The 25,267-nt window shown below is 39.3% G+C and overlaps 3 protein-coding genes across 16 annotated transcripts in view; all 3 read left to right on the top strand.

Annotated features, from left to right (window-relative positions):
- LOC127951845 (nucleosome-remodeling factor subunit BPTF) overlaps nt 1-17,289 on the top strand; it is a 33,803-nt gene extending 16,514 nt beyond the window's left edge. For 5 of the 13 annotated variants that reach the window (XM_052549910.1, XM_052549913.1, XM_052549915.1 and 2 more), the window contains exons 14-32: nt 1,035-1,159; nt 1,238-1,366; nt 1,495-1,645; nt 1,940-2,060; nt 2,365-2,605; nt 2,903-3,070; nt 5,734-5,870; nt 5,961-6,075; nt 6,687-6,853; nt 7,109-7,379; nt 7,481-8,175; nt 10,501-10,583; nt 11,972-12,197; nt 12,726-13,009; nt 13,888-14,061; nt 14,154-14,346; nt 14,525-14,609; nt 14,943-15,129; nt 16,647-17,289. In XM_052549910.1, coding sequence (XP_052405870.1) covers nt 1,035-1,159; nt 1,238-1,366; nt 1,495-1,645; nt 1,940-2,060; nt 2,365-2,605; nt 2,903-3,070; nt 5,734-5,870; nt 5,961-6,075; nt 6,687-6,853; nt 7,109-7,379; nt 7,481-8,175; nt 10,501-10,583; nt 11,972-12,197; nt 12,726-13,009; nt 13,888-14,061; nt 14,154-14,346; nt 14,525-14,609; nt 14,943-15,129; nt 16,647-16,683 — 3,589 coding nt within the window. In that variant the 3' untranslated portion in view covers nt 16,684-17,289. Of the gene's footprint in view, nt 1-1,034; nt 1,367-1,494; nt 1,646-1,939; nt 2,061-2,364; nt 2,606-2,902; nt 3,071-5,733; nt 5,871-5,960; nt 6,076-6,686; nt 6,854-7,108; nt 7,380-7,480; nt 8,176-10,500; nt 10,584-11,971; nt 12,198-12,725; nt 13,010-13,887; nt 14,062-14,153; nt 14,347-14,524; nt 14,610-14,942; nt 15,130-15,843 lie in introns of all 13 variants that reach the window. The other 8 variants (XM_052549917.1, XM_052549922.1, XM_052549912.1 and 5 more) reach the window with 6 other exon arrangements.
- Nucleotides 17,290-18,625: 1,336 nt separating this feature from the next.
- Nucleotides 18,626-22,559, top strand: LOC127951847 (importin subunit alpha-1). The gene is made up of 11 exons (XM_052549924.1): nt 18,626-18,692; nt 18,823-18,924; nt 19,033-19,173; nt 19,292-19,377; nt 19,469-19,737; nt 19,830-19,924; nt 20,776-21,039; nt 21,156-21,389; nt 21,478-21,660; nt 21,955-22,104; nt 22,310-22,559. The coding sequence occupies exons 2-11, from the start codon at nt 18,859-18,861 to the stop codon at nt 22,397-22,399; spliced, it is 1,578 nt and encodes a 525-aa protein (XP_052405884.1). The 5' UTR covers nt 18,626-18,692; nt 18,823-18,858; the 3' UTR covers nt 22,400-22,559.
- A 165-nt stretch (nt 22,560-22,724) lies between these two features.
- Nucleotides 22,725-25,267, top strand: part of LOC127953011 (E3 ubiquitin-protein ligase SMURF2) — a 53,455-nt gene continuing 50,912 nt past the window's right edge. For both annotated transcript variants that reach the window (XM_052551902.1, XM_052551903.1), the window contains exon 1: nt 22,725-23,143. In XM_052551902.1, coding sequence (XP_052407862.1) covers nt 23,092-23,143 — 52 coding nt within the window. In that variant the 5' untranslated portion in view covers nt 22,725-23,091. The remainder of the gene's footprint in view (nt 23,144-25,267) is intronic.

Below are 25,267 nucleotides of genomic sequence, written 5' to 3' on the forward strand. Positions count from 1 at the left end.
AACCAGTTAAACCGTAACACCGGAGAGCGCCGAGATGTTTTCCTCTGAGGTGCTCGCGCATCGCAGTTGTGCTGCCGTGGTTCACCATATCGGTTTTACAAAGGGAACAAAGGGCCATTTTATTTGTCCTCTGTTTAAAGTATTCACATACTTTTGATAACAATGGTCTCTGTTTTTGTGATAGCCTAGAATACAACTTTCTCCATTCCCAGTATGCCATCACGCGAGATGTAAACAAACAGTGTGACGTGTCGATGCATTTCACGCACGTCGACGTATTTTTGTAGTCGACGTAATCAATGACGTCGACGCGTTGTTGCAGCACTATTCCAAACCCATAAAAGCTTAATTTGTCTTTGGAACACAAATATATTTTGGGTGAAAACCGGGGGGTTTGTGACTGTCCCATAGGCTGCCAAGTGAGTTACACTGTCAATGTCCAGAAAAGAATGAAAAGCATCGTCAGAATAGTCCATCTGCCATCAGTGGCTCAACCGTAACGTTATGAAGCGATGAGAATACTTTTTGTACATGAATAAAACTAAAATAGCGATATTCTCGTTGCTTCATAACGTTACGGTTGAACCACTGAGGGCAGATGGACTATTCTGACGATGCTTTTCATACTTTTCTGGACCTTAACAGTGTAATTTACTTGGCAGTTAATGGGACAGTCACAAGCCTCCTGATTTTCACCCAAAATATCTTAAATTGTGTTTTAAAGACGAACCAAGCTTTTACAGATATAGAATGACATGGGGGTTAAGTGATTAATGACAAAATTTTCATTTTGAGGTAGAGTAACCCTTTAAGAGAACTATACCTCTAATAGCTCTTTCCTGTATTTTTATGTCCTTGATTCCAATTACTGGAATTGTCAAAAATATTTGTGCTAGCCCCCTTTGTTTAAACATTTTTAAGAACAATTATAGTCATCTAAAGACCAAATTAGCCTACAAGATTGGCCAGCATGAATACCTAGTTCTTCTAAACCTTTTTTTTTATGCTAATGAGCTGGACGTTCTTTCAAACAGATATCGGCTCCAGACAGTGAGGTCTTTGGCTGGAGTGAGCCTAATGCTACGGCTACTTTGGGCCTGTCTCAGATGGGATGATATGTCTGTGAAACCTTCACCCACAGGAGGAACAACGCGAACAGGTTGGCGCTTAACTGCTCATCACATGTCGCTTTATCGTTTGGAATTTAGCACTCAACCTTATTTGTGTAACTTAACAGAGACATCTGACACTGAAATCACCACCACTGAGATCATCAAGCGGAGAGATGTTGGTCCTTATGGCATTCGTTCTGAGTATTGCATCAGGAAGATCATTTGTCCCCTTGGGGTGCCTGAGACTCCCAAAGGTAACGGTGACTCAGAGAGTCCTTATGCCAGTGCTTTGTTTTAAATATGTACAGGTTTATATCATGCAAGGTTTGCTTGACCAGAATTACTGCTGATATTTGATCTATGCATCATTCCTTTTGAGCAGAAACTCCCACACCTCAAAGGAAAGGCCTGCGTTCAAGTGCTCTGAGACCAAAGAAGCCAGAACCAGCCAAGCAGACTGGGCCTGTTGTGATCGAAACCTGGGTGGCCGAGGAAGACCTGGAACTCTGGGAGATTCGAGCCTTTACTGAAAGGTGGGAATTCTCTCTTTTGCTGTGAATGTACACACACTGAAACCCAACTTAGTGATTCCTTACTCATTTGTGAAACGTTCTATCAAAACTTTCTCTAGGAGAAAGAATCGTTGTAGATAAGACATTAATACTTGCATGTATTAATGATAACAATAATTTAGGATGGTATTTCCTGTGTTCATGTACTTATTTTCCAATTTATATGTTTCCCAACGGTCAGCGTGTCCCAGTTTATCATGTTTTATTTGATCATTCGTATTCTTTTAAAGATTTTGAAACGTTCTGACTTCACAGGGTTGAGAGGGAAAAGTCGCAAGCAGCTGACCCAACTAAGGTTAGTGTGCAGAAGAAAGCAGAGGAGATCAAGGCCCAATTGGAAGCTCAGCTAAAGCAGCAGAGATTGGCAGCCCAGCAGGTGGGAATGTAGACATGTGCCCACCTGAGGCGCCCCTTTTTATTAACCAGGGGCACAATATTGAAAAGAATGGGTGTTCTTCCCAATGGGCCTTTTGATATATATGTATTGTTTGGGTTTTTTTTACTTTATGGCTTTTAATTATAATTTCACTCTTAGTTTGGTTTGGGTGTATCCTCATAATTTAATAATCTATCTTTAATCAAAATACTCACCCATGCTGACTTTATCTTGGGCTTTTTTTTTATTGTCTAGTATCTTTGCTTATATTGTGTAGTTGAACGGTTCAATGACTGTATTGCAGAAACGGCTGGAACAGCAGAAACCTTGCAGCACCAGCAACACATCCACCTTGACCAGCACTCCTGCGACCCCTGGGACCACTACTCAGAAGGTGGTGGTGGGCTCTGCTAGCGGTCAGGTAACATCAGCACCAAAAGTGGTAATGACCACCAAGTTGGGCTCTCCGGTGACATTCCAGCAAAACAAGAACTTCCAGCAGTCCTTTGCTTCCTGGGTCAAACAGGGCCAACAAGGCAACACAGGTCAGTCTTTACAATGTTGTGAGAAGGCATTGGTTATAATGTAGCTTGATAACTGTCATTTTAGATGTTTTTGTTGTTGTTGTTGTTTTGCACGATAGTCTATTTGGTTGGAAATTGAAATGTATTTATTTTTTCCGTCCAGTTTTTTTTTGTTGTTGTTCTGGTAAGTTTATTCGTGGTGGTGTTTTTAGTGCTTGACGTCGTTTCGTTGTCCGTGGCGCACTTGGATGCAACCGATGCTGTATTTCCTGATTGAGATGTATGTGCTAGGGTGGTGATCAGACCTGTGTCTTGCAGTCTCTACCAGTTCGGTTGTGACCGTGGCGGCGAGTAGCGCCATCACGTCTGGGCAAACGTTCCACATCGCTGCTGCGGGATCTATGGCCGGCAGTGTCATTGCTGCTAAACTACCTGTTCCAGCCAACAGCAAGATAGTCACAGTGAACGTGCCAACCACTCAAGGAGGTACGACAGGCCTCCAACATCATTGGCATGTGTTATTTTTTATAAAAAAAAATTTGTTAGGTCTGCCTGCACGCAGAAAGGCAAAATATCGTCTCAGTATTCGTAAAAAGCATATTTTTTTACTTTGTTTCTAATAATGAACAATAGGGGTGCTCTGATTGATCGGCTACCGATCAGTGATCACTATTGGCCGATAATCGATTTGGGATGTTTGATCAGCGGTGCAAGTCATTTGAAAACTTTCTGTGAGACAGAATTTCACAAACAGTGTGAGTGAATCACTGCGCAAGCTCTCTCTTTCTCTCTCAAAATGGGCAAATGGCTTGAAATCACATCGTTTCTGCCCTATAAGCGAGCTACATGCTGCACAGTTGTCACAGGAATTGTCACTTGCACAATCAAAGCAGTGTTGCATCATCACTGAAGCTAATAAATTGCATTTCTTTTTAATCCTTGCCAGTGTTTAAACCATTCAGCGCTCGTGCTTTCCTAGGACACTCACGCACACTCACCAGGTTCACCTTTCTTCATTTTTAGTCTCTTTTTAGACTGACGCCTGAAGGTCTGGAATCCATGGTAGGTTTCTTTGGCCAAGGCCCGCCCATGAGACTTTTTAACCTCCTAATTACAGATAGTTTCGTTCAGGGGCACGTTTCGGGGTGTGAAAATGTCACCACAACAACAGACCGGTGTGTAAAACTCTGATGTATATTAAGGATTCTGTGCTAAAAACGTAAAATATTTCAAATACTTTTGAGAATCCAGTGTTTAGTTGATCCTGATAAGCGCTCGTCATCACAGTTGTAAATGCGCGGCTTTCCTCTTTCGTGAGGGTGTTTGGCGCCGTGACATCTTTGTTTCCAGGCGGAACGTTAAAGAAGACGACACGCACGTCTCGCAGAAAAATTCCTGTAGAATTCAACCAATCTGATGACTTCGAAACTCGTGGCGTGTGCATCAGACGTTCAGCCAGCAGTCCATGGGCGTGACGTCTGAGGCTAAGACTACTCTATTTGCAGTGCATGTGGTGCTCATGTTAATTGATTAAAGCGTTCACACTGCAGTGACAACACACGGCTGCAGTCCGGCAGTGCGCTTCATTATTCCATGAGCAGTGCATCTGCACTGAGATCGTTTCTTTAATGTTAGCGTTAAATATGAACATGGATTGACACAGAAAATGTAGTAATAACACAATAAATGCATATAATTAAAGTCTATTCTGTTTCACAGTCAACACATAGGCTATCGCTTTTTGGTAAGGTTTAAAGGAAAAGAGCAGTTTTAGATGGCACTCGTAGGAAAACAAAGTTCTTTATGAATGGCAGGATTGCTTATAATACAGATTTAAATGCAAAAGAAAAGGCAGTAAAGCTGACTTATTTCTGTCAATGGTACGTTTTAATTTAGAATGTTTGTGATAATGTAAGCAAAGTCGTTTAAATTGTGTTTAAACATTAAAGATTGTATTAATGTACTGTGTAAAAAAGAATCACAATATTGAAAAAGCATTCTCAGTAACAATGTTTGGATTTGAAATCAAATGGATAAATGTGTTTTGAAGTAAACCACCACGGATCAGTAGCGGACTCCTGTGTGAAAGCACAGTCCGTGCTGCTTCTGCACCGCTTACATGGACTGCATGCGCACTGCAAACGGAGTATGTGTGAACCTGGTGTAAAAGGCCACCTCACATACAGCACATATCAGGCTTGCGCTGTGTGTAAGCTATTGTGATTTGACAATTGCACAATTTGACAATTGCACGATTGTCAAATTGTAGTGCATGATCAAATATTTAGGTGAGATATATATAATAAAATTCAGGCCCTGAATACATGCCTAATAATAATAATCTTGATAATCTTGATCTTGATCTGATCATCACTATAGATAATTCTACATGATAAAACGAAGGCTTTAAAAAGATCGGTATTGGTGATCCTATCAGCAGATACTGCTTTCTGTGATCGGCCTCAAAAATCCTGATCGGAGCACCCCGTATAAACAACATATGTTGAGCATGGGTCAGTTGATACAGCCTGTTGTCTATCAGGGTGTTCAGACTGACATCAGTTTGCTGCTATGGAGAAATCGAATGTCATTCAGTTTTAATGAGAGGTGGCGGTTCAAGCAAACATTGTTTAATTGCTGTCATTGTGAACATCCACAAAATTTTGGTACAAGCTTTGCGCCTGTTTTACAGCTTTACTATTTCAGATTTTATTCAGTTGATTATCATTGTTGAACACAACGGATTACTTTTCTATTTTTAATGCTTAAATACTTTGTCGTTCCGTTTTCCTCTTATTTAACCTTCATTTTTTCAACTCTCAGTTTTTGATAAAAAGACCTTTCAAATGTTTGGAGTCAGTAAGACTTTTTTCTTTTGATATATGAAGGATCATGTGCCACTGATGACTGGAGTAATGAGCCATTGCCACCACAGGAATAAATAACATTTTACAATAGATTAAAATGGTAAATGTCTTTTAAACTGAAACCGTATTTCATGAAATTATTTTTGATCAAATAAATGCAGCCTTGGTGAACGAAAGAGACTTGTTTTGAAATATCTTACCAGCTCCAAACTCTTGAGCAGATATGTATCTGTGAAATGCAGTATTCTTGGAGAAAACTGACTCCGCTCATGACCCCGGCAGGTTTGGTGCAGGTGCAGCAGAAGGTGGTGGGCATCATTCCATCGAGCACAGCGGGCACCGCTCAGTCCTTCCCTGCATTCCAGCCCCGTACGGCCACCATCAACATCAGACCCAACACAACCACCTCCACGCAGCAGGCATGAGCTCTCAGTAAAATGATCCAAACTCAGGAAAACTCAGCATTTTTTGTCCTTGCCATAACATTTTCTGTAATGGTTTTTGCCCAGGTCATAACGACTGGGAGCACTCTCCGACCAGGGATGGCTGTGATACGCTCTCCTCTGCAGCAGACCACCACCCTGGGCAAGACTATCATTCGCACACCCCTGATGGTCCAGCAAGGTATTCTCAACCAGGTTTCATCCTGGAAGTGAAATGGTTCATTTTTTGCATTGAATTAATTAAACCGTATGTTTATTTGATTAGTATAGTAAATAATGACAATTAATGGTCATTATTTAAAAGATACAATTAAAGTGCAGTAATATTATTGATTTATCTGTGCTGCCAAAATATGAATTGAATTGAGCTGCATAATAACTTTGCATCATCAAAACTATTGAATTAAATCAGCATTGAACTGTTTTCATCTGAAACTAAATAATGGTTTCCTTTCGGCAAATTTCATGTTTGATTAACTTTGCAGCACTGCCAGTTACTGAACTAAACTCCTGAACACTGTTGTCTCATTGTCTCATCGTTGAAATTGGTGTTTCATAATTGATGAACTGTTAGTTATTGAACTGAGCTGAATAATGACAGCTGAAATTGAAATTGGTTTCATAATTGATGGTCTTTACAAGATTTAAACTTATTTTTCTGTTTATTACTGAAACAATATGTATTGTAAAAGCGCTATATGAATAAATGTGCCTTGATTCGATTGCATAATGGATAAATCTTTTGAATATATAGCATATTTTTGGAGTGTAAATGTGATTTTTGTCACACAGGCCAAGCTCAGCAGACAGTGCAGACGAGTTCAGGCGCTCAGGCGGTGGGCACTCCTCCTCGCCTCTCCACACCAAACCCAGCCCAGACGCCGTCTTCTCCCCGACCACAGCAGGGTCAGGTCAAACTCACTCTGGCCCAGCTCACACAGCTCACCCAGGGGGCTCAGGTGTGTACTCGGTTTAAATCAGTCTGTCTTAATGTGTTTATTGTGCCCGCTTCAACTGTGCACATGCTAGTATGTTAGTAAATTAGTCTCACCCTGGTTGCCTTGACAAAACCCCACTGGCTTTTGGAATATTTGGAATTCTTCACAAATGAGTAAAAATGCATCATCCTTATAGCACTCTATTGCAACAACGTACCTAATCCAGGTTATTGGTTACAGTTAATAATGAAATAAGCTCCTTCTTTGGCTCTTCAGGGAGGGAACCAGGGCTTGACGGTTGTGATCCAGGGGCAAGGTCAGACCACAGGCCAGCTCCAGGTCATTCCTCAGGGGGTGACGGTCATCCCGGGGCCTGGTCAGCAGCTTATGCAGGCAGCCATGCCCAATGGCCAAGTCCAGCGGTTCCTGTTCACACCCATGGCCCCTGCACCAGTGTCTGCCCCCTCCACGACAGCATCACCAGGCGTCCCAGCCACAGCTGCACCAGCTGCTGCCACCAGCACAACTCCAGCACCCATTCAGCCAGGTCAGACTGTTATGTATTAGAAATTTTGTATATACACTGAGTATATTATTTTTTATATTTGCCTGCTAGAGTTCTAATACATTTTCTCTTTCTCTCTTTAGCTGCTCGTCTTGCTCCACAGCCCCCACCTCCGACCTCGCTTCCTCCCACATCATCTGTGCCTCTATCACAGCCTGCCCAGCAAGCACCCACCCCAGTCCCAAACCCAGTCGTTCACCAACTGACTCCATCTGTACAGAATCCATCTGTACAGCCACACCCTCCTGTACAGCTCCGACCTCAACCCCAGGTCCTTCCTCAAACCTCAGTCCCGCCCCCTACACCCGTCCCCGCCCCCACCCCCACCCCTCAAATAGCACAGGTGATGGCCACCGCACCCCTACAACAGGTCGCCACCCTCCCTGTCGCCCAGACCACGGTTACCAAAGTCCAGCCCCAGATCCAGCTCCCCCCGCAGCTCCTCAGCGTCCCCGGGCTCCAGCAGCAGGTCATCTCCCACATCCAGAGTCAGGTAGCGGCCCAGATTCAAGCTCAGGTCCAACAGGTCGGGACCACGGCCGGGATGCCCCAGCAGATCAAACTGCAACTGCCCATTCAGATCCAGCAGCAGGGCGGAGGGCAAGACCAAGCGCACCAGATCCAGAACCTGGTGACCATCCAGACGGCCAGCGTACAGGAGCAGCTCCAGCGGATCCAGCAGCTCTGTGAACAGCAGCAGCAGAAGAAGAAACAGCAGGAGGCTAAGAGAGAGCAGGCCCAGCAGCACGTCAGCCAGAGCGAGCTGATACAGAAACAGGTCAGGACCCAAGTATTTGACTCCAGAATTATTTAGGTGGATTGATTTTAGAGTCGTCAAACGATTAATCACTGTTAATCGCATCCAAAATAAGTACGAGTTTTAACTTAAAAATACGTTTTTGTTTACATAATATTTTATGTGTATAATTACATATAAATACACATGTGTGTATATATATATTTTTATTTTATATTATACATAAATATATTTAATATTAGGGCTGGGACAACGCGTCGAGGTCATCGATGATGTCGAGGCAAAAAATACGTTGACACAAAATATGTGCATCAATTCGTCGACCTGTTTTTATTTCTCTAAAAAACGTTGGAAAAACATTTACCTTATGCATGTGCGCTGAATATACGCGATGGCTGGATCAACATTCTGTCCAACGTTATATAACCAATCCAGGGGTTTTTCTGCATTGATCTTTTTTTTTTGGGCGGCTGTCAAAGCCTTATTTGATCAGTGAGTGAGGCCGGTGACACACTGGCTGCGTGGCGTCTCTGCTGCGTGCCAGAAGCGTGGTGGCTGCTTCGCGTTTTCTGTGTCTTTACACACCAGAAGCGTGAAAAATAGGCGTCTCACACAGGCAGTCTGCATGCTCTAACCTGTTAACATGGGAGCCGAATTAAAAACAGACACGCCATGCAGCTGAGACGCTTGCGCCACGCATCCAGTGTGTCGCCGGCCTGATGTAGAATAGAATGACTGCTGTGCCTGACAGGGCGCGTACGAGAGAGAGCCCCGGCTGTGCGTGCGCACTCACAGTCCTCAAACAACACGAGTGCTTCTTGCTCTCTCTCTCCCTTGTGCATATTAATCAAAATCATTAAACACGATAGAAAAAGGCCGAAACACCAAAGTTTCACGCACGCTCGCGCACTCACAGTCTTCAAACTACACGAGCGCTGTCTTGCTCTCTCTCTCTCTCCCTCGTGCATATTAACCAAAATCATTAGACACGATAGAAAAAGGGCGGAATGCTTGAAAATTAATCGTTAGATTAATCGAAAAAATAATCGCTAGATGAATCGTTTAAAAAATAGTTTATCCCAGCCCTATTTAATATATATAAATAATATTTTCTTGAATATATACAAGCATGTCTTTATATTTATCTATAAACACATATATGATGTAAACAAAAACTTTTATTTTGGATGCGATTTATCGTTTGAAAACAGTAATCGATATGAATTTTTTTTTTTTAAGAAACATTGGATGTTATGTAAACTTTAAGCTACATTCACACAGCTGCAACATACGATTGGTAATGTTTGAATTTTCGATTTTGAGCTGAAATTAATAGGCTTTGCAACAAAATTTTAAGAATGAGTTCAGCTGATATTTTTTTTGTTATCCGTGACTACAATTAGAGGCGTTATTCATTAGTTTATTATGCATGCATGAATGGATACACTGACTGCAATGACCCGTAGTTAATTGAAACATTACATTCTTAAAATATAAGGCTATGTTAATGTGTTAATAATTGTTAATTTAATTCCAATGCTTCTTGATTGGAATGAAAGTTGTAAATCAAATTTTTTTAGAATGTCTTGTATATTGGAATTAAAAAATATATTTTCTTATATTCAATATGAAAATACAGTACATACAAAGAATTAATAATATTAAATTACAATATTTATTATGAGTTCATATAGTAGATAAATGAATTAATATTATAATACACAATGGATAAATATAAATAAATGCAAATAAAAAAAGATTGAACATAACGATTTTATTGTTACTATTAATGAGTGCACATAGTCCTTAATGTGTTTTGTTTTTTTGTTCTTTATTCAGTTTGAACAGTTTAAGGTCATAAAAAGTTGTAAAAATTTTAAATAGTAACAAATGGAACAACAGTCTTTATTATCTATTTAACAGGATTGCGATATGGCCTAATGTGATCATTAAACTGCAGGAGGTGATGATTTAATTAAATGTGAACGCTGCACTTTTCAGACTCTTGAAACAGATTTTTGCATTGTCAATAAAATCCAATTTTGATCAACCTTTACTTAACGTGTATTACATAAACCAGTTTAAATACATGTGTGTATTTAATAAAACATATTTAGTTATTTTGAATGAGTAATTTTGCAGTTAAATGTGTGCCTCACTTACAAAGTATCTATCCGTACAAATCCTAATGGATTTAGAAGCACAGGTCCTGTCCTGCTTGATTCTCCTGCTTGATGTAACATTTACTATACTATTTCATGACGTTACAGTAGTTACAATCTTGACTGATGGTGCTTCATCTTGTTTTGAAACTTTTGCGTTTAAACGCTTCTTATGTTCGTTTAGGTGGCTCAGAAGCAGAATGTGGCCATAGAGCAGTTAAAACAGAAGAAAACCATGACTCCTGCTGAGAGAGAGGAGAACCAGAGGTAAACACTTTCTATATGTTGTCCATCTACCTTTTCCCTTCTTTCCAAGTGACTTTTTCAGGGACTTTAAATTCCAGCTAACATGAAGCATTATTAAAGGGGGGTGAAATGCTATTTCATGCATACTGAGTTTTTTACACTGTTAAAGAGTTGGATTCCCATGCTAAACATGGACAAAGTTTCAAAAATTAAGTTGTGCGTTTGAAGGAGTATTTCTGTTCCAAAAATACTACTTCCGGTTTGTCACAAGTTTCGGAAAGTTTTTTTCGAGTATGGCTCTGTGTGACGTTAGATGGAGCGGAATTTCCTTATATGGGTCCTGAGGCACTTCTGCCGGAAGAGCGCGCGCTCCCGTATAGCAGAGCACTGAGAGCACAACAGATATTCACTGATCAGAGCGAGAGCGTCGCGAAATGTCACAAAAGAAGTGTATTTTTGGTTGCCAGGGCAAGACAACCCTGCACAGATTACCAAAAGAGAAACAGCATTAAGGGACCAGTGGATGGAGTTTATTTTTACAGAGCATCAACGGAGTTGTGCAAGTGTTTGTGTTTGTTCCCTGCATTTCGAAGATGCTTGTTTTACAACAAGGTCCAGTTTGACGCCGGATTTGCACATCGCTTATTTCTTAAGGATAATGCAGTCCCAACGAAAAAGGGTCACGATCGTGTGTTGGAACCGCAGGCGGTGAGTAAAACTGCTTCAAATATCTCTTGTGTTGTTAACTTAGCTATCAGCGCGTAAGCACATCAAGTAAACAACATGCGATGTTGTCATCAAACTGCACTTTCCACATCTACAGCTTAAAAGAAAAAAAAAAGACGACAAAGAAAGTGGAACTTAGTCATTTTCCAAAACCGCTAAGCAAATATATACAGTTTCAGTACATACCACATAGAGACTGATTGCTGATGCTGCTCTTGTTCAATTTCAGCCTCTGGATCTGATTCTGGATCATAAATATACGCTGAATCTGACTGTTAGCCGTGGTTTGTTTTGGTTGGTTTTGTCCTCACAGTGTCACAGCTTCCAGACGTGCTCAACACAAAAGCCTACTCGCGCTCGTGATTCTTTAGCTCCGCCCACACGTCACCCCTCCAGGCACTCGTGTTTTTCCGGGAAAAATCGGTACAGACGATCTTTCTCTTATGAATATAATAAAACTAAAGACTTTTTGGAGTTATGAAGGATGCAGCACTACTCTATAGGTACTCAAGATTAACAGGATATTGAGTGAAAACGAGCATTTCACCCCCCTTTAAGGGTTCCTTATATTTGTAACGTGTGCTCCCCAGATAATGGACTAAAGCTGGATTTATGGGAGTCTCATTTAAGAATCGGCTGACTTTAATCAACCTTATCCACTGTGTTTTGTCTGTTCCGGACAGGATGATTGTCTGTAACCAGGTGATGAAGTTCATCCTGGATAAAATCGATAAGGATGAGAGGCAGGCAGCCAAAAAGAGGAAACGGGAGGAGTCTGTGGAGCAAAAGCGGAGCAAGCAGAACGCCAGCAAGCTGTCGGCTCTGCTCTTCAAACACAAAGAGCAGCTCAAGGCTGATATCCTGAAGAAAAGAGCTCTGCTTGATAAAGAACTACAGCTGCAAGTGCAGGTGAGAGGAACAGGAAGTGCTGAGACCTTACTCGGGGAGAAATAGGTTTATTATTAATTAACAGATTATTAAACAATACATACAATTAATATTTAATGTTTCTTGAGCAGCTAATCAGCTTATTAAAGTGATTTCTGAAGGATCATGTGACACTGAAGATTGGAGGAATGGTGCTTCAAATTCAGTTTTGCATCACAGGAATAAATTTAAAAAAAAAATTAATAAAAAAATATTTCTGCATAATACTGGTTTTTATCAGGTGAGCATCATAGATTTCTTTTAATAAAAAAAATAAATAAAACTTTTGATAGGTAGTGTTTGATCCTATACACTATTTAATGCCCATTGTTCTCTGTGAATTTGGCAATAGAGACGAATGCTTTCATTTGACAGCCACATCTCAGCTTTACTCACACACACACACACACACACACTCTATTAACACCACACACACATCAGACTTGCCAAAGAGACCGCTGAAGCTACTGTGCGTATGTTGAGTCACTTTGGTGTTGTCTTTGATTGCAGGAGGAGCTGAAGCGCGATCTCATCAAGCTGCGGCGGGAGAAGGAGAAAGCTCAGGCTGCGGCTGCACAAGCTGCTGCGGCCGCCAGCGCACACGTGCACAGCGGCGGTCTCCCCTCACACACAGCCACCGTCACGTCCCCCTCCTCCACACACAAACGCAAGCGGGAAGAGGAGAGAGACGCCGCCAAGTCCAAACACAAAAAGATGATCTCCACTACCTCAAAGGACAGCAAGAGGGACATCAAGCTATACTGCATCTGCAAGACGCCCTACGATGAGTCCAGGTATAACTTTACAGTGCTGACAATTTTAGGAGGTTGTGGGAGGAGGTGTTTTTTTTTTTTTTTTTTTTTTTTTTTTATAATAAAGGAATTCCTTTTTCTCTATTTTGTTTATCACCTCGTTTTGAATATTTACACTACAAGCTAACATTTTTGGCTTGAAATATAAACATAATAAGATTTTAAAAGGAGACAGTATACCTATTTGTCAGTTGTGTGTGTTAGGTGCTAATAATTTGTTTTCCTTTTAATTACACTATTAATATTTAATATTTTCTTTAATAATAATTATTATAATAGTAAGTATTTTGGCATAAAAATATAAACGCACACCAAGATGAAAATAAAGAGAGCTATTTACAATACAAAACATATATATATATATTTACACCATGAGTTCAAATTTTTGAACTAAGATTTTAAAAAGTAAACGATATACCTATTTTTGCCGAAAAATTCAAAATGTAATGTCAACTTCAGAAAAAAAAAAAAGTTTGGCATCGGACTTAATTAATAGGTCTGATGTGATTTTTCTATTTTGTGGATATTTTATACTTTTGTGTTTGGATTAAAAAAAAAAAAATTTAGAAAATAATTCCAAATTGGTACAATACTTATTTGAATATATTGGAAAACTGTTAAACGTCAAATTTCTTGCATACTTCACAAGATGATTCACTTTAAATTCACAATTTTGGTTAACCAGTACACTTTAGTGTCATTTGCTTCCAAAGCTCAAGCAGTTGAGCATTTGGCAAAATGCATAAGTTTAAATGTAAATCATGCTACTGAAGCTGTAAGAATACAAATAGGATTTTTCATGATATATATGAAAATGAATTGGGTGAGCTGAATCTAATGTTGGTACGCTGTTGATGCAGGTTCTACATTGGTTGTGACCTCTGCTCTAACTGGTATCATGGAGAGTGTGTGGGCATCACTGAGAAAGAGGCCAAGAAGATGGATGACTACATCTGTTCAGAATGTAAACGAGCTCAGGAAGGAAGCACAGAGGAGCTCTACTGCATCTGCAGAACTCCCTACGACGAGTCACAGTAATCACACACCTGCACTCTAATCACATCTGTCTCAAAAGGTTCATGTGGAAGCATGTTTTCTGATACGCTCGTGCCTGCTGCTTCCTCAGGTTCTACATCGGCTGCGATCGCTGTCAGAACTGGTACCACGGGCGCTGCGTGGGCATCCTACAGAGCGAAGCCACACACATCGACGAGTACGTGTGCCCGCAGTGCCAGTCTACAGAGGATGCCATGACGGTCCTGACGCCACTCACAGATAAAGACTACGAGGGGCTGAAGCGAATCCTGCGCTCCTTACAGGTTCGTATGGGGTCTTGACTGTTTGGAATTTTAAGGCTGGTGTTTAGTTTGGAATGGGACACAATGCAAAAGTGTTTCATTGATTCAAACCCTTGAATTGGTTTAGTTATAATCCTAACAAAAGCAAGCGATCGATTCGTGTGAATCTCATAATCATTGTTTGTTTTCTATATGTCAGTCCCATAAGATGGCGTGGCCATTCCTGGAACCAGTGGATCCGAATGATGCTCCAGATTATTATGGGATCATCAAGGAACCAATGGGTAAGAGCTTCCTCTTTGTAAACAAAGCAGCGCTGCACTTATGAACTTTAATATGAAGCAAGATGAAAAGAAAAAATACCATCTAAACTTTTCTAAATACTTCTAAAAACGTTTTTCTAAGTTCCCCTCAGACATGCATTCATACAAATTTCTACTCCTAAGTGTATTGCAATTTGTTTAGCATCTCAACGGATTGGAATCATCACATATTGGAATCGATTTTCAACCAACTCGTGGTTAATCGTTACATCCATAAATGATGAGTTAATTAAGTATTTCTTTGGAGAATTTGCATTTTAGTAGTGATTTTCATTATTTTTCTGTTATATGCAGACCTTTCTACAATGGAGGAGAGGATACAGAAACGCTTTTACAGCAAACTCACAGAGTTCGTAGCGGACATGACCAAAATCTTTGACAACTGCCGCTACTACAATCCCAGCGACTCGCCTTTTTACCAGTGTGCTGAGTTCCTGGAGTCTTTCTTTGTACAGAAACTCAAAGCTTTCAAAGCAAGCAGGTAACGTCTGCACCCATGCGTACAATACAGCAGCATAGGGAGGTTTTTAGGATATTTAATGATATATAGGTTAAATTCTGTAATTTACTCGCTAACCAACAACACTTTAAGCAAGACTAAAACCGATACAGATCAATGTTTTTCTTTAAAAATGAAGCTTAATATTATTCTTTATTATTATATTTAAAATATTTTAGAGTAATTATCCAGAAAACACATTAAATATGTGTTTGTCATCTATCAAAATTACTGTTTACCAAGTAGTTAGAAAGTCATAAATGGCAATTTAAAAATCGTTCAAACCGATTATCGGTTTACATAAAAGGTTGTTACAGTGGTTTTACCACAGGTAAGGTTTTTTTAAGCCATAGTGCCATAGTTTTTTCGTACTAAATTTGTAGCTGCATTGTACTGTATAGTTTGCTCTCTTGTCGATTTCACAATTTCCATTAGTCTTTTCCATTACATTGCCTTACATACATCCAATTTTGTTTTGTGTTTGCTTGTCTTTGTGTATTGTTGTCACACTATGAATGTTTTTGCTTTGATTATATGTATATATTTTTAAACACAGAGGCAGTATAGTGGTAATCTAACCTTAGATTTCTCTGGCTGGCATTCCATCCTCTTATTCCCATCTTGTCCTGATAACATAAGTGTTTGTGTTTGTGCTTCATGCATGTCATTCATACAATCCATTATCCTTTCTTGCAGATTGTCATAAGTCATAGTGGCTGAAGGGGCGGAGTCATTCTGTATTAGAGAATCATGGAACTTGCTGTTTTATTAACAGTGGAAACTGATGTACATTTAAGTGAAATGAGAACCTGTCAATAAAAGCCAAAACTCCAGTGAGGCCTTTGACAATCAGAGAGCGGCAGCCATGTTGAAGCACTATGAACACACAGAAATCAAGGGAAATGCTGTCTGTGCATTTATGATCCTGTTTTTTTTTTCTGTCCCCCATTACGTTTGCTGATCACATGATGTTATTTATGATGTTTACATGGATGCATGTTCATATTTATCACATGGATTGGCTTATTCAAGACATTTTAAGACTTTTTCTGTTCAGTTTTATTGTAATGTGCTTCACAACATGTTTGTTTCAGCTGGTTCGCTGATCTGTCCAGGTTTTCATTGAGAGGACTCATGAATTGCTGATAGTTTGTGCAACTCTATACCTTGCGCAGGATCTATGCAGTTTCGGTTGGCTTGAATATGTTTTAAATCCTTTTATTAGGATTACAGTGTTGAAAATAAAGGACCATGCTTTAAAAAATGTTGAAATGGGTATGTTTTTTTTTTGTTTGTTTTTTTTTTCATTTCTTCCAAATTGAGATTGAGCCAGCACCAATTTAAATGACTGAAGGCATTCCCGTTGTATTATGCCAACATGGCTGCCATTCCTTCAACCCCTGAGGCTCTTTTTCTATGTTCTGTAGATTTGATTTCCCATTTGTGGATGTTCAATAAAACCAAAGGGCTTTTAACCTCATTCTCTCTGTATCCTCTAGGTCTCATAACAACAAACTACAGTCATCAGCCTCATAGAATACAACCACAGGCTGTTCTTAATAAACTTTGAACATTTAATTCAAGATGGAACTCTATCCCAGTCAGCCAGCGCCACACATATCCAAAGCATTTGGTGGAGTATCAGACATAAAAGCTAAGGGTTCGGATCAAGAATGGACGGTTTACAATTTTGATTGTTAAAGCAACGAGTTTAGACTGGGATGCCCTCCTATTGGATTTCTTTATGGATTAAATGCCTACAGAAATGTTTTTGTGAGTTTTTGCAACCCGGAATCATGTTCGCATTTTCCAGGAAAGCAGGAGTCTATCATGGGTGCACCTGGTGTTTTTTTTTTTTTTGTTTTTTGTTTTTTTATATGATTCATCATACTACTTCAGAAGTGGAATGTGGACGCAATCTGCTAATTGGTTTTCAAGCAGTGGATTAGACCTAAACTAAGAAGTGTTGCTCTAACAGTGCATCGAGGACTGATGAAAGTGCTAGTCAAGAAAGTATCCTGTTTGTATAACTTGTCTCTCTCTCTTTTTTTTTTTTTTTTTTTTTTTGTATTACAACTGAAGAAATATTGATGTATATGAAACAAATAAATGGAGGGGACAGGATTCTCTCTTCTACACTGATTAAGATGTCTCTATGTTCTTTTCATTTGAAAATTAATAGAGCCCTAAACAATCTGGCAGTTCATATTGGATCATTTAAAGATGGTGTATTTGTACATACGTAAATGATCTAACATGATTCTTAATGTTTTGTCTAGAAAATTGTCAAAAGAAACCATTTTCTCATGTATAAAGTTAAGGATATACTAATGTCAAGTAGACTTTTTTTGTTTCGTTATATTTTTAAGTGCGCTTTTCACATCTTACAGAATTTGTATGGCAATGTTTTGTTCCTATCTCTGTTCTTAATAGAATTACTCTTCTATAAAGACTTTGTTTCTCTTATTACTTGTTTGTATACTTGGGATCATTTGTTTCAAGCATATGCATTAACACTTAGGATCTTCAAACCAGAGTCTAATTAATTAATGAATTAAAAATTTTCATTAACAATTGCAAAGTTGTGTGTTACCATTAACCAGTTACTGAGCTCCTTTCACTATTAAACAAATAATTGCCAATTATAAATATGATAATTACGCCATAAAAGGAATGTTTGATTTACAATACTAAATTTGAGTGGGAGACACGATATATGTTAGTGTTAATGTTGTTTGTTCAGTATACAATGGATATATGCGTTCTGTATACTGTAACACGTGGTCTCAAAGTCTTTCTCTTCCGTCCATTCTGTTTTTTAAAATAAGAAAAAGCCAAGCGTCGTCGCCGCTGACCAATCAGAATTAATCTTAGAGCTGTTAGGCCACGCCCCCTTTCCACACGTACCTTCCTTTTAACCAAAGTGTTTTCTACCGATTTATTGTAACAGAACGTTTTATTTAATAATCATAATAAATAATAATAAAAACATCATTTAATCACCTTTATATTTATACAAACAACTTAGTATTGTTTAAATAATTGCGGGTAAGTAAATACTAAATAGAAAATAACTATTTGAAATAATTTCTCCAGAGTTAACTGCAAATATTTTAAATAATCCGGTTTTTATAAACGGCTGTTATATTTCTCTTGACAAGTCAGATGATCAACTTAACCAGAGGATCAGATGTCAATAAAAAGGTCAGTGGATTGTCTCGAGAAATATAACAGCCGTTTATAAAAACAAAAATATATTCTAAATATATACATTTAGATAAAACGGAACATGTTTATATGTTAATTTGAAGGTCATTTCTTTGTAAAGGGTAAAATACTGAAGTTAATTCCCAGAAATCTTGTTTGGCGTTCTCGCCAGATCTCGCGTTAATACGTAAGCTACGTCCCCCACCCAGCAGTGTGATCTTTCAAAACGGACCAATAGAAAAATGCTTTTGCTCGAACGGGCCAATGAGATTCTTCGTAGCGCAAGTTTAAAGGTGCGTTTCGTTCGTCCAGCGCCATAGTCCTTTGGTTAGAAAGCGGTAAGTTCCTCAAATTAAGTCGACTTATAGTTTTTTTTTTTTTATATTCGTAAGTATGCATTTGTTCTTTCTGAACTGAGTGTGATACAAATTGTGTTGCTGTACTCACGAACGTGTTTCTTTATTTCAGGTTGCGCTGTAGTGTGATTAATTAAACGTCATTAAGATGTCTGCTGCTAACGAGAACAGCGCGCGACTGACTCAGTTCAAAAACAAAGGCAAAGATACAACTGTAAGCAGTTTTGTGAAGTGATACAGTAAAAGAAGTGCTTACATCAAATGTTTTCTTTCCAATACTTCCAAGTTGAGTTCATCCAGATGTTAAATGCTTTAATTGTAGGAGCTGAGACGTCGAAGGATCGAAGTCAATGTTGAACTTCGTAAAGCAAAGAAAGACGAGCAGATTTTGAAAAGGAGGAACGTGAGCAGTCTTCCGGATGAGGCCACCTCTCCTCTTCAAGAGAAAAGCCAGAATTGTCAGGTGTGTAGTGTTCGATGATCCTTATTAATGCAGTCTTCAAAACACGATTATTCGTTATTGATCGCTGGACACGTGGTATTTAGGTATTGCACGTCATATGTGTGTATTGTTTCATCAGGCTCAACACTGGACGGTCGAGGAGATCGTGAATGGTGTGAACAGTAATAACTTGGAGAGTCAGGTCCAGGCCACCCAAGCTGCCAGGTAATGCTTAAAAGATAGCGTTTGCATGCAGAGAAATATGCATTAATGTCAGATGTTTTACCTACTATGATTCATCCCATTTGAAATCCAGGAAGTTGTTGTCAAGAGAGAGGCACCCCCCTATTGACCGCATTATCAGTGCTGGTCTGATTCCCAAGTTCGTGAGCTTCCTGAGCTTGGTGGAATCTCCTCCCATACAGTTCGAGGCAGCCTGGGCTCTGACTAACATTGCATCTGGGACATCTGAGCAGACGAGCGCGGTGGTTCAAGGAGGGGCTGTCCCAGCCTTCATCGGCCTCATCTCTTCACCACACACTCATATCAGTGAGCAGGCAGTCTGGGCTCTTGGAAACATTGCTGGTAGGTGACCAATAGTGTTTCTTTTAAGTGAGATGTATTGATTTCCGTCAACTTGGATGCTTGAGTTTATTTGTGCTCTTTTGTGTTTTTAGGTGATGGCTCTGCATACAGAGATAAAGTCATTAAGCATGGTGCCGTTGCCCCCCTCTTGGCTCTCCTGGCTGTTCCTGATTTCTCTGTTTTTCCTGTAAGATGATGATGATGGGTTTTTTTTTTTTTTTTTATATATTTTATTTAACTTAAATTAAATTTGTAAAAATGTAACATGTAAATGTTTATTAAAAATTAGATTTTTAGGAATCTAAATATATTAATTGAAAAATGTATTCATATTTAAAAATTAGATTTAAATTCTTAAGTTGGATTAAAACTGAAAAAAATTAAGTGGTTAACCTATTCCATATATTTATATTAAATTAGAACATTTGTTGAAATCTGACTAGTTTAAAAAAGCCTTTTTTTAATCTAGATTTTGATTCCTGACTTTTTCATATAACACAAAAAAACTATAACCACTTTGCTTTTACAGATTGAATGTCGTGGCTCAACTTGACTGAGCTCATAATAATAATAATTCGATACATTTATATAGCGCTTTTCTTGGCACTCAAAGTGCTTTACATAGTCAGGGGGTATCTCCTCATCCACCTGGATGATGCGACGGCAGCCATAGTGCGCCAGAACGCCCACCACACACCAGCTTACTGGTGGAGAGGAGACCAAGAGTAATGAAGCCAGTCAGCAGATATGGGGATTGTTAGGAGGTCATGATGGTCAGAGGCCAATGGGTGAATTTAGCCCATTAGGAGGCATGACATTTGAGCATGTTTTAATGTAAAAAATTGTTACAGTATGTTTAGTTTTTTTTTTTTTTTTTACTATTGGTTTTACATTAGTCATTTGCAGATGCTTTTATCCAAACAACTGACAATTGGGGATCTAAAATGCTATTGAAATTGTAGTGTGCATGCTTTACCAGTAGGTGGCATCAGAGCTTTAGTAATTTTTCCTGACCAACCAGTCTTTCTTCTTCTGCAGTCTGGTTACCTGAGGAACGTCACCTGGACCCTGTCAAACCTGTGCCGCAATAAGAACCCTGCACCTCCCCTGGATGCTGTGAAACAGATGCTGCCAACACTTCTCCGTCTTTTGCATCATGAAGATAAAGAGGTGCTGGCAGACACCTGCTGGGCAATCTCATACCTGACCGATGGGCCCAACGAAAGGATCGAGGTTGTGGTGGAAACTGGCGTGGTTCCTCGACTGGTGCAGCTGCTGGGATCAGGGGAGCTCTCCATTGTGGTAAGCTGGTGGAAAGTTGTGATGCTCACTTGTTCACTTTATAGAATCTTAATATTTTCCTCTTCATGATTTTCTATTTCACTTTTTTTTTTTTTTACAACCCACTCTTCCCACAGACCCCTTCACTGCGTTCCATTGGAAACATTGTCACTGGTACAGATGACCAGACCCAGGCGGTGATCAACGCTGGTGCTCTCTCCATGTTTCCTGCTCTGCTGCGCCACCATAAGAGCAACATTCAAAAGGAGGCGTCCTGGACCCTGTCCAACATCACAGCTGGCAGGGACTATCAGATTCAGGAGGTCATCAATGCTGGCATTGTGCCTTACCTGGTGGACGTTCTCCGACGGGTGCGTTAAAACTAGAGCACAGGAGAACACTTGTCTGTGAAGCTGTCCATGATGTATTTTAACTCCTTTTTCTCACATACTTGTGCAGGGTGACTTCAAGACCCAGAAGGAGGCCGTGTGGGCAGTGACCAACTACACCAGCGGAGGCACAGTAGAGCAAGTGGTTTACCTCGTTCAGGCCAACGTACTAGAACCCTTGCTGAACCTGCTCTCCACTAAGGACAGCAAAACTATTCTTGTCATCATGGATGCAATCAGCAATATTTTTTTGGTATGATTTCGGTTAACATGAAATATATATTTTCCGAATGCATGTTATAGCTCTTGAGACATGCACAGATATTGTTGACCCATGTCTCAGAAACTGATGCATAGAACCTACTTGTTTTTTTTTTTTTGTTTTTTTTTTTTTCAGAATGTTTTACTTAATGTAAATGACAGCAGATTCCTCATAACTTTTAAATATGGGATTTTATTCTAAACCTTAAATTTTTTTTTTTTTTTTTTTTTTTTCAGTGTCAACCCTGCCATTTTATTAACTTTTTATTTTATATTTTGAATTTAGGCCGGTGAAAAGATTGGTGAGGTTGAAAAGCTGTCCCTGATGATAGAGGAATGTGGTGGCCTGGACAAAATTGAAGCTTTGCAGTCCCATGAAAATGAAATGGTCTACAAGGCCTCCCTCAACCTCATTGAAAAGTATTTTTCTGGAGAGGTGGGTCGAATGTTAAATCTAATAATAAAAAATAAATGCGTGTATGTCACTTAGAATTTTTATTTATATGCATCCAAGATATTATGCATGTATGCATACAAATGTACACTTTTTTTGGTTTGATTAGCTGTCCTTGTGAGTTGTTTTGTCTCTTATGTTTAGAAAACCCTGTTTTTCCTAAATTCCTTTTATGTCCATCTCTCAGGAGGAAGAGGACGAATGTGTTGCCCCCGAAGCAACAACCGATGGCTATGCGTTCCAGATCAGTGAAAACCAAAGCACTTTCAACTTCTAATTATCTAACTTGTGATATTCTTTGTATGGTGGTTCTGAACATTTCCGCACACCATGCACTAGTCTTGCTCATGTCTGTCTTTTGTGAGGACCTCATGTTCTGAGTTGTACATATGAATCTGTTTCAATTTTATTTGTTGTAAATAAAACCTGGAAAAGAAGTGGTTTTTCGTTTGTGTGTCATGTTTCTCCAAGACGTGAGTCTAAATAAAGTGGAACATTAAGTGATTCCAGTAGACTATTGATAAGATCATAGAGCGCTATGAATAATAAGTGGGTGTGATGTCACAGTTTTGGGCGGTTTTAGCGGCTCAGCAGATGCCAGACACCTGACAAACCACATTTCCTCAATCCAGGCGCCTGTAGCGATACTACTTTTCCCTCGAGGTCTCCGTGGGATGGCAGCAGAAGCCGAGCGCCGCTCGTTCGTCGGAAACTAGGATAGTTTCAGGAGGTCTTTGTAAGGAATGACCTTTTGAGGGAACGTCGTGGATACGAGCAGCGCGTTAAAGCCGCGGAGCCAGCGTGTAAATGTATGTAGACATGGCAGGGCTGTGCACATCCGGGCCACAGCACCGTGACTCCATTATTTTCTGTTCACTGTGAAACTGGCGTTTAGGGCAACCAAAGAGCAATTCTATAGCACATTCGACTCGTTTTCTGTAGTAATCAGCCTGGATAAGGGTCAAGGACATGTCTAATCAAGGAGTTCGAAGAAATGGACCCGTTAAATTGCGTTTAACAGGTAAGGAATTAGCGACATCGACTCAGTTTCATCTGAAACTGGCTAACGTTAACTGGCTAACAGGTATTGCTGTGAGTCATTATGCTTTTCTGTCTTTACATCTGGGCTTTATGTTTAAAAGGACTCTAGCGTGTTTAATTGTCAGAAAACAAGGTTTTTGTATATTTTTTTGCAGCGCTGCGTTCCTTAGCAGGCTTGGGCAACGTCATAATGCAGCGGGAGCGCAACAATTAACGTTACTTTTCTTTTGCGTTCATTGTTTACGTTTTCTAAGTTGCGTTGCGACTATCTTTAGCGTGCTTATTAAAGCGAAGACTCGCTGACACAGGGATTTTTAAGATTAGCCACCGGCGCTGCAAACAATATGGATTATTGACACATTCTGTGAAATAATTTACAAAACGCACAAATTTAAAGCGTACTTTTTGTTGACCCATTTGCGCCGCATGTAAAATGAAGGTTTAATAAATCCGTGTTGCGTTAATCACATTAGTAATAATGTTAATGCTCTGCTGCAAGTGTTTAATCTCATCGTTGTATTTGAAATGTTTGTACCATGTGGAATTGTAAACTATAACACTAATTAGGCTACTAGTTAGCGGGGATTAACCAAATAGAGTCGTGCTTTTTGAAAATGAAGAGTAATTTCGATTTTACACACACAATGTCCAACAGATGGTAACGTTACTGTTAAAATAACCTGGTGCTAATGCACTGACCGACAGTAGGTTGGACTCATATTTTGTCGATACTGAAACTTAATCCGTTATCGGCTTCTGGATATAGATCTACTGATAAATGGCATTTTCTCTGCATCTGTCCGTTTTATAAATTGGGTTGTTGAAAAAAGTTTACATTTCCTACTTATTAAAATATCCACAATGTGTATGCTTTTGTTGTTATACCCGTGACAAGTTACTGTTGTGTCAAAAAGTAGTAAAATAATGAAAAATTGGTTGTACATGTCTATTATTTTAAAGTTAAATCTTTGAACTTGGTATTGTCCTACAAAACATATAGTCAGACTGTAATTAATTTGTGAGTATCTTCTATTATATTAGCTTATAATATAGCTTATATAAGTCAAAGGACAGGTTCCGTTTCACTATAGACATTTTTTTATTGGTTTTAACAACCAAGAGACAAATGTTTTTATTTTTACATGTACAATATGATGAATTATAATTATTGTTTTATTACTATATTTTTACACTAATAGCTTAGGCTTAATTATTTTTTATTGCAATGTTAATAATAATGGCTTAATTATTTTTTAGTGCAATGTTAAAGACATGATATGCATTATGGGTGTTTTATTCATGATTGGCAATATTTTTTTCATTTATTTCGCCTGTGAGGGCCGTGACTGTTAAATGTTACTAATTTTTTACTTCAGAATGAAAAAAAAAGTAAGTGAAGAATGGTTGTTGCATAAAACATGAGTAGGCTACTTTATGCAAACTATAAGTAAGTTGTGTTTCCTGTGAACGCTGCTGCTTCCTGTTGAACTCTTAGTTGTGTTGTTGCGTGATGTTTTTTTAAAGACCCACCAAATGGCAGTAAGACCCGATGTTGAAGAATCAAAAATGTAAATATCGATGAAAAACATTAGACATCCTGATGATCAGTCTGTCTTTCTAAAAGTCTCTGTTGCTGACCTCAGGGAATGTTTTCCACAATGAAGCGTAGCATGCAGTGAAATCAACCTCCAGGTAAGCAGCAGGATGTTGTAGTATTCGTCGTGACCCAGCGGTGCGGTTGTGGGAGGAAGCAGCAGTCTGTGAGACGGGAGATTCGTCTGTGGGGCTGTGGAGATGTCTGTCTCTCACATATAGAAAGAGCTCATTTTCCTCCTGGCTGCTGTTGCACCCTTAAATGAGCTATTTTCACCGCGCTGTGGGTTGGAATGAGGATAAAACTTTTACAATGACTGACCTGCTGTCATCTCACAGCCTTCCACCAGTGCCCAGTGCAGCACTATATACAAGATTAACCTAGGTGCTTTCTGGGATCGAGGCATCCTGATTGGTTGAAAACTTTTTATTGTCTCTCTGATGGTTTTTTTATTATATAAAAAAAATCCCAGTGGCTGTTGTACATGTTCACCTAGCAAAATTTGGTGTG

Source organism: Carassius gibelio, chromosome B3 (assembly GCF_023724105.1).
Source record: "Carassius gibelio isolate Cgi1373 ecotype wild population from Czech Republic chromosome B3, carGib1.2-hapl.c, whole genome shotgun sequence".
Classification (NCBI taxonomy): domain Eukaryota; kingdom Metazoa; phylum Chordata; class Actinopteri; order Cypriniformes; family Cyprinidae; genus Carassius; species Carassius gibelio.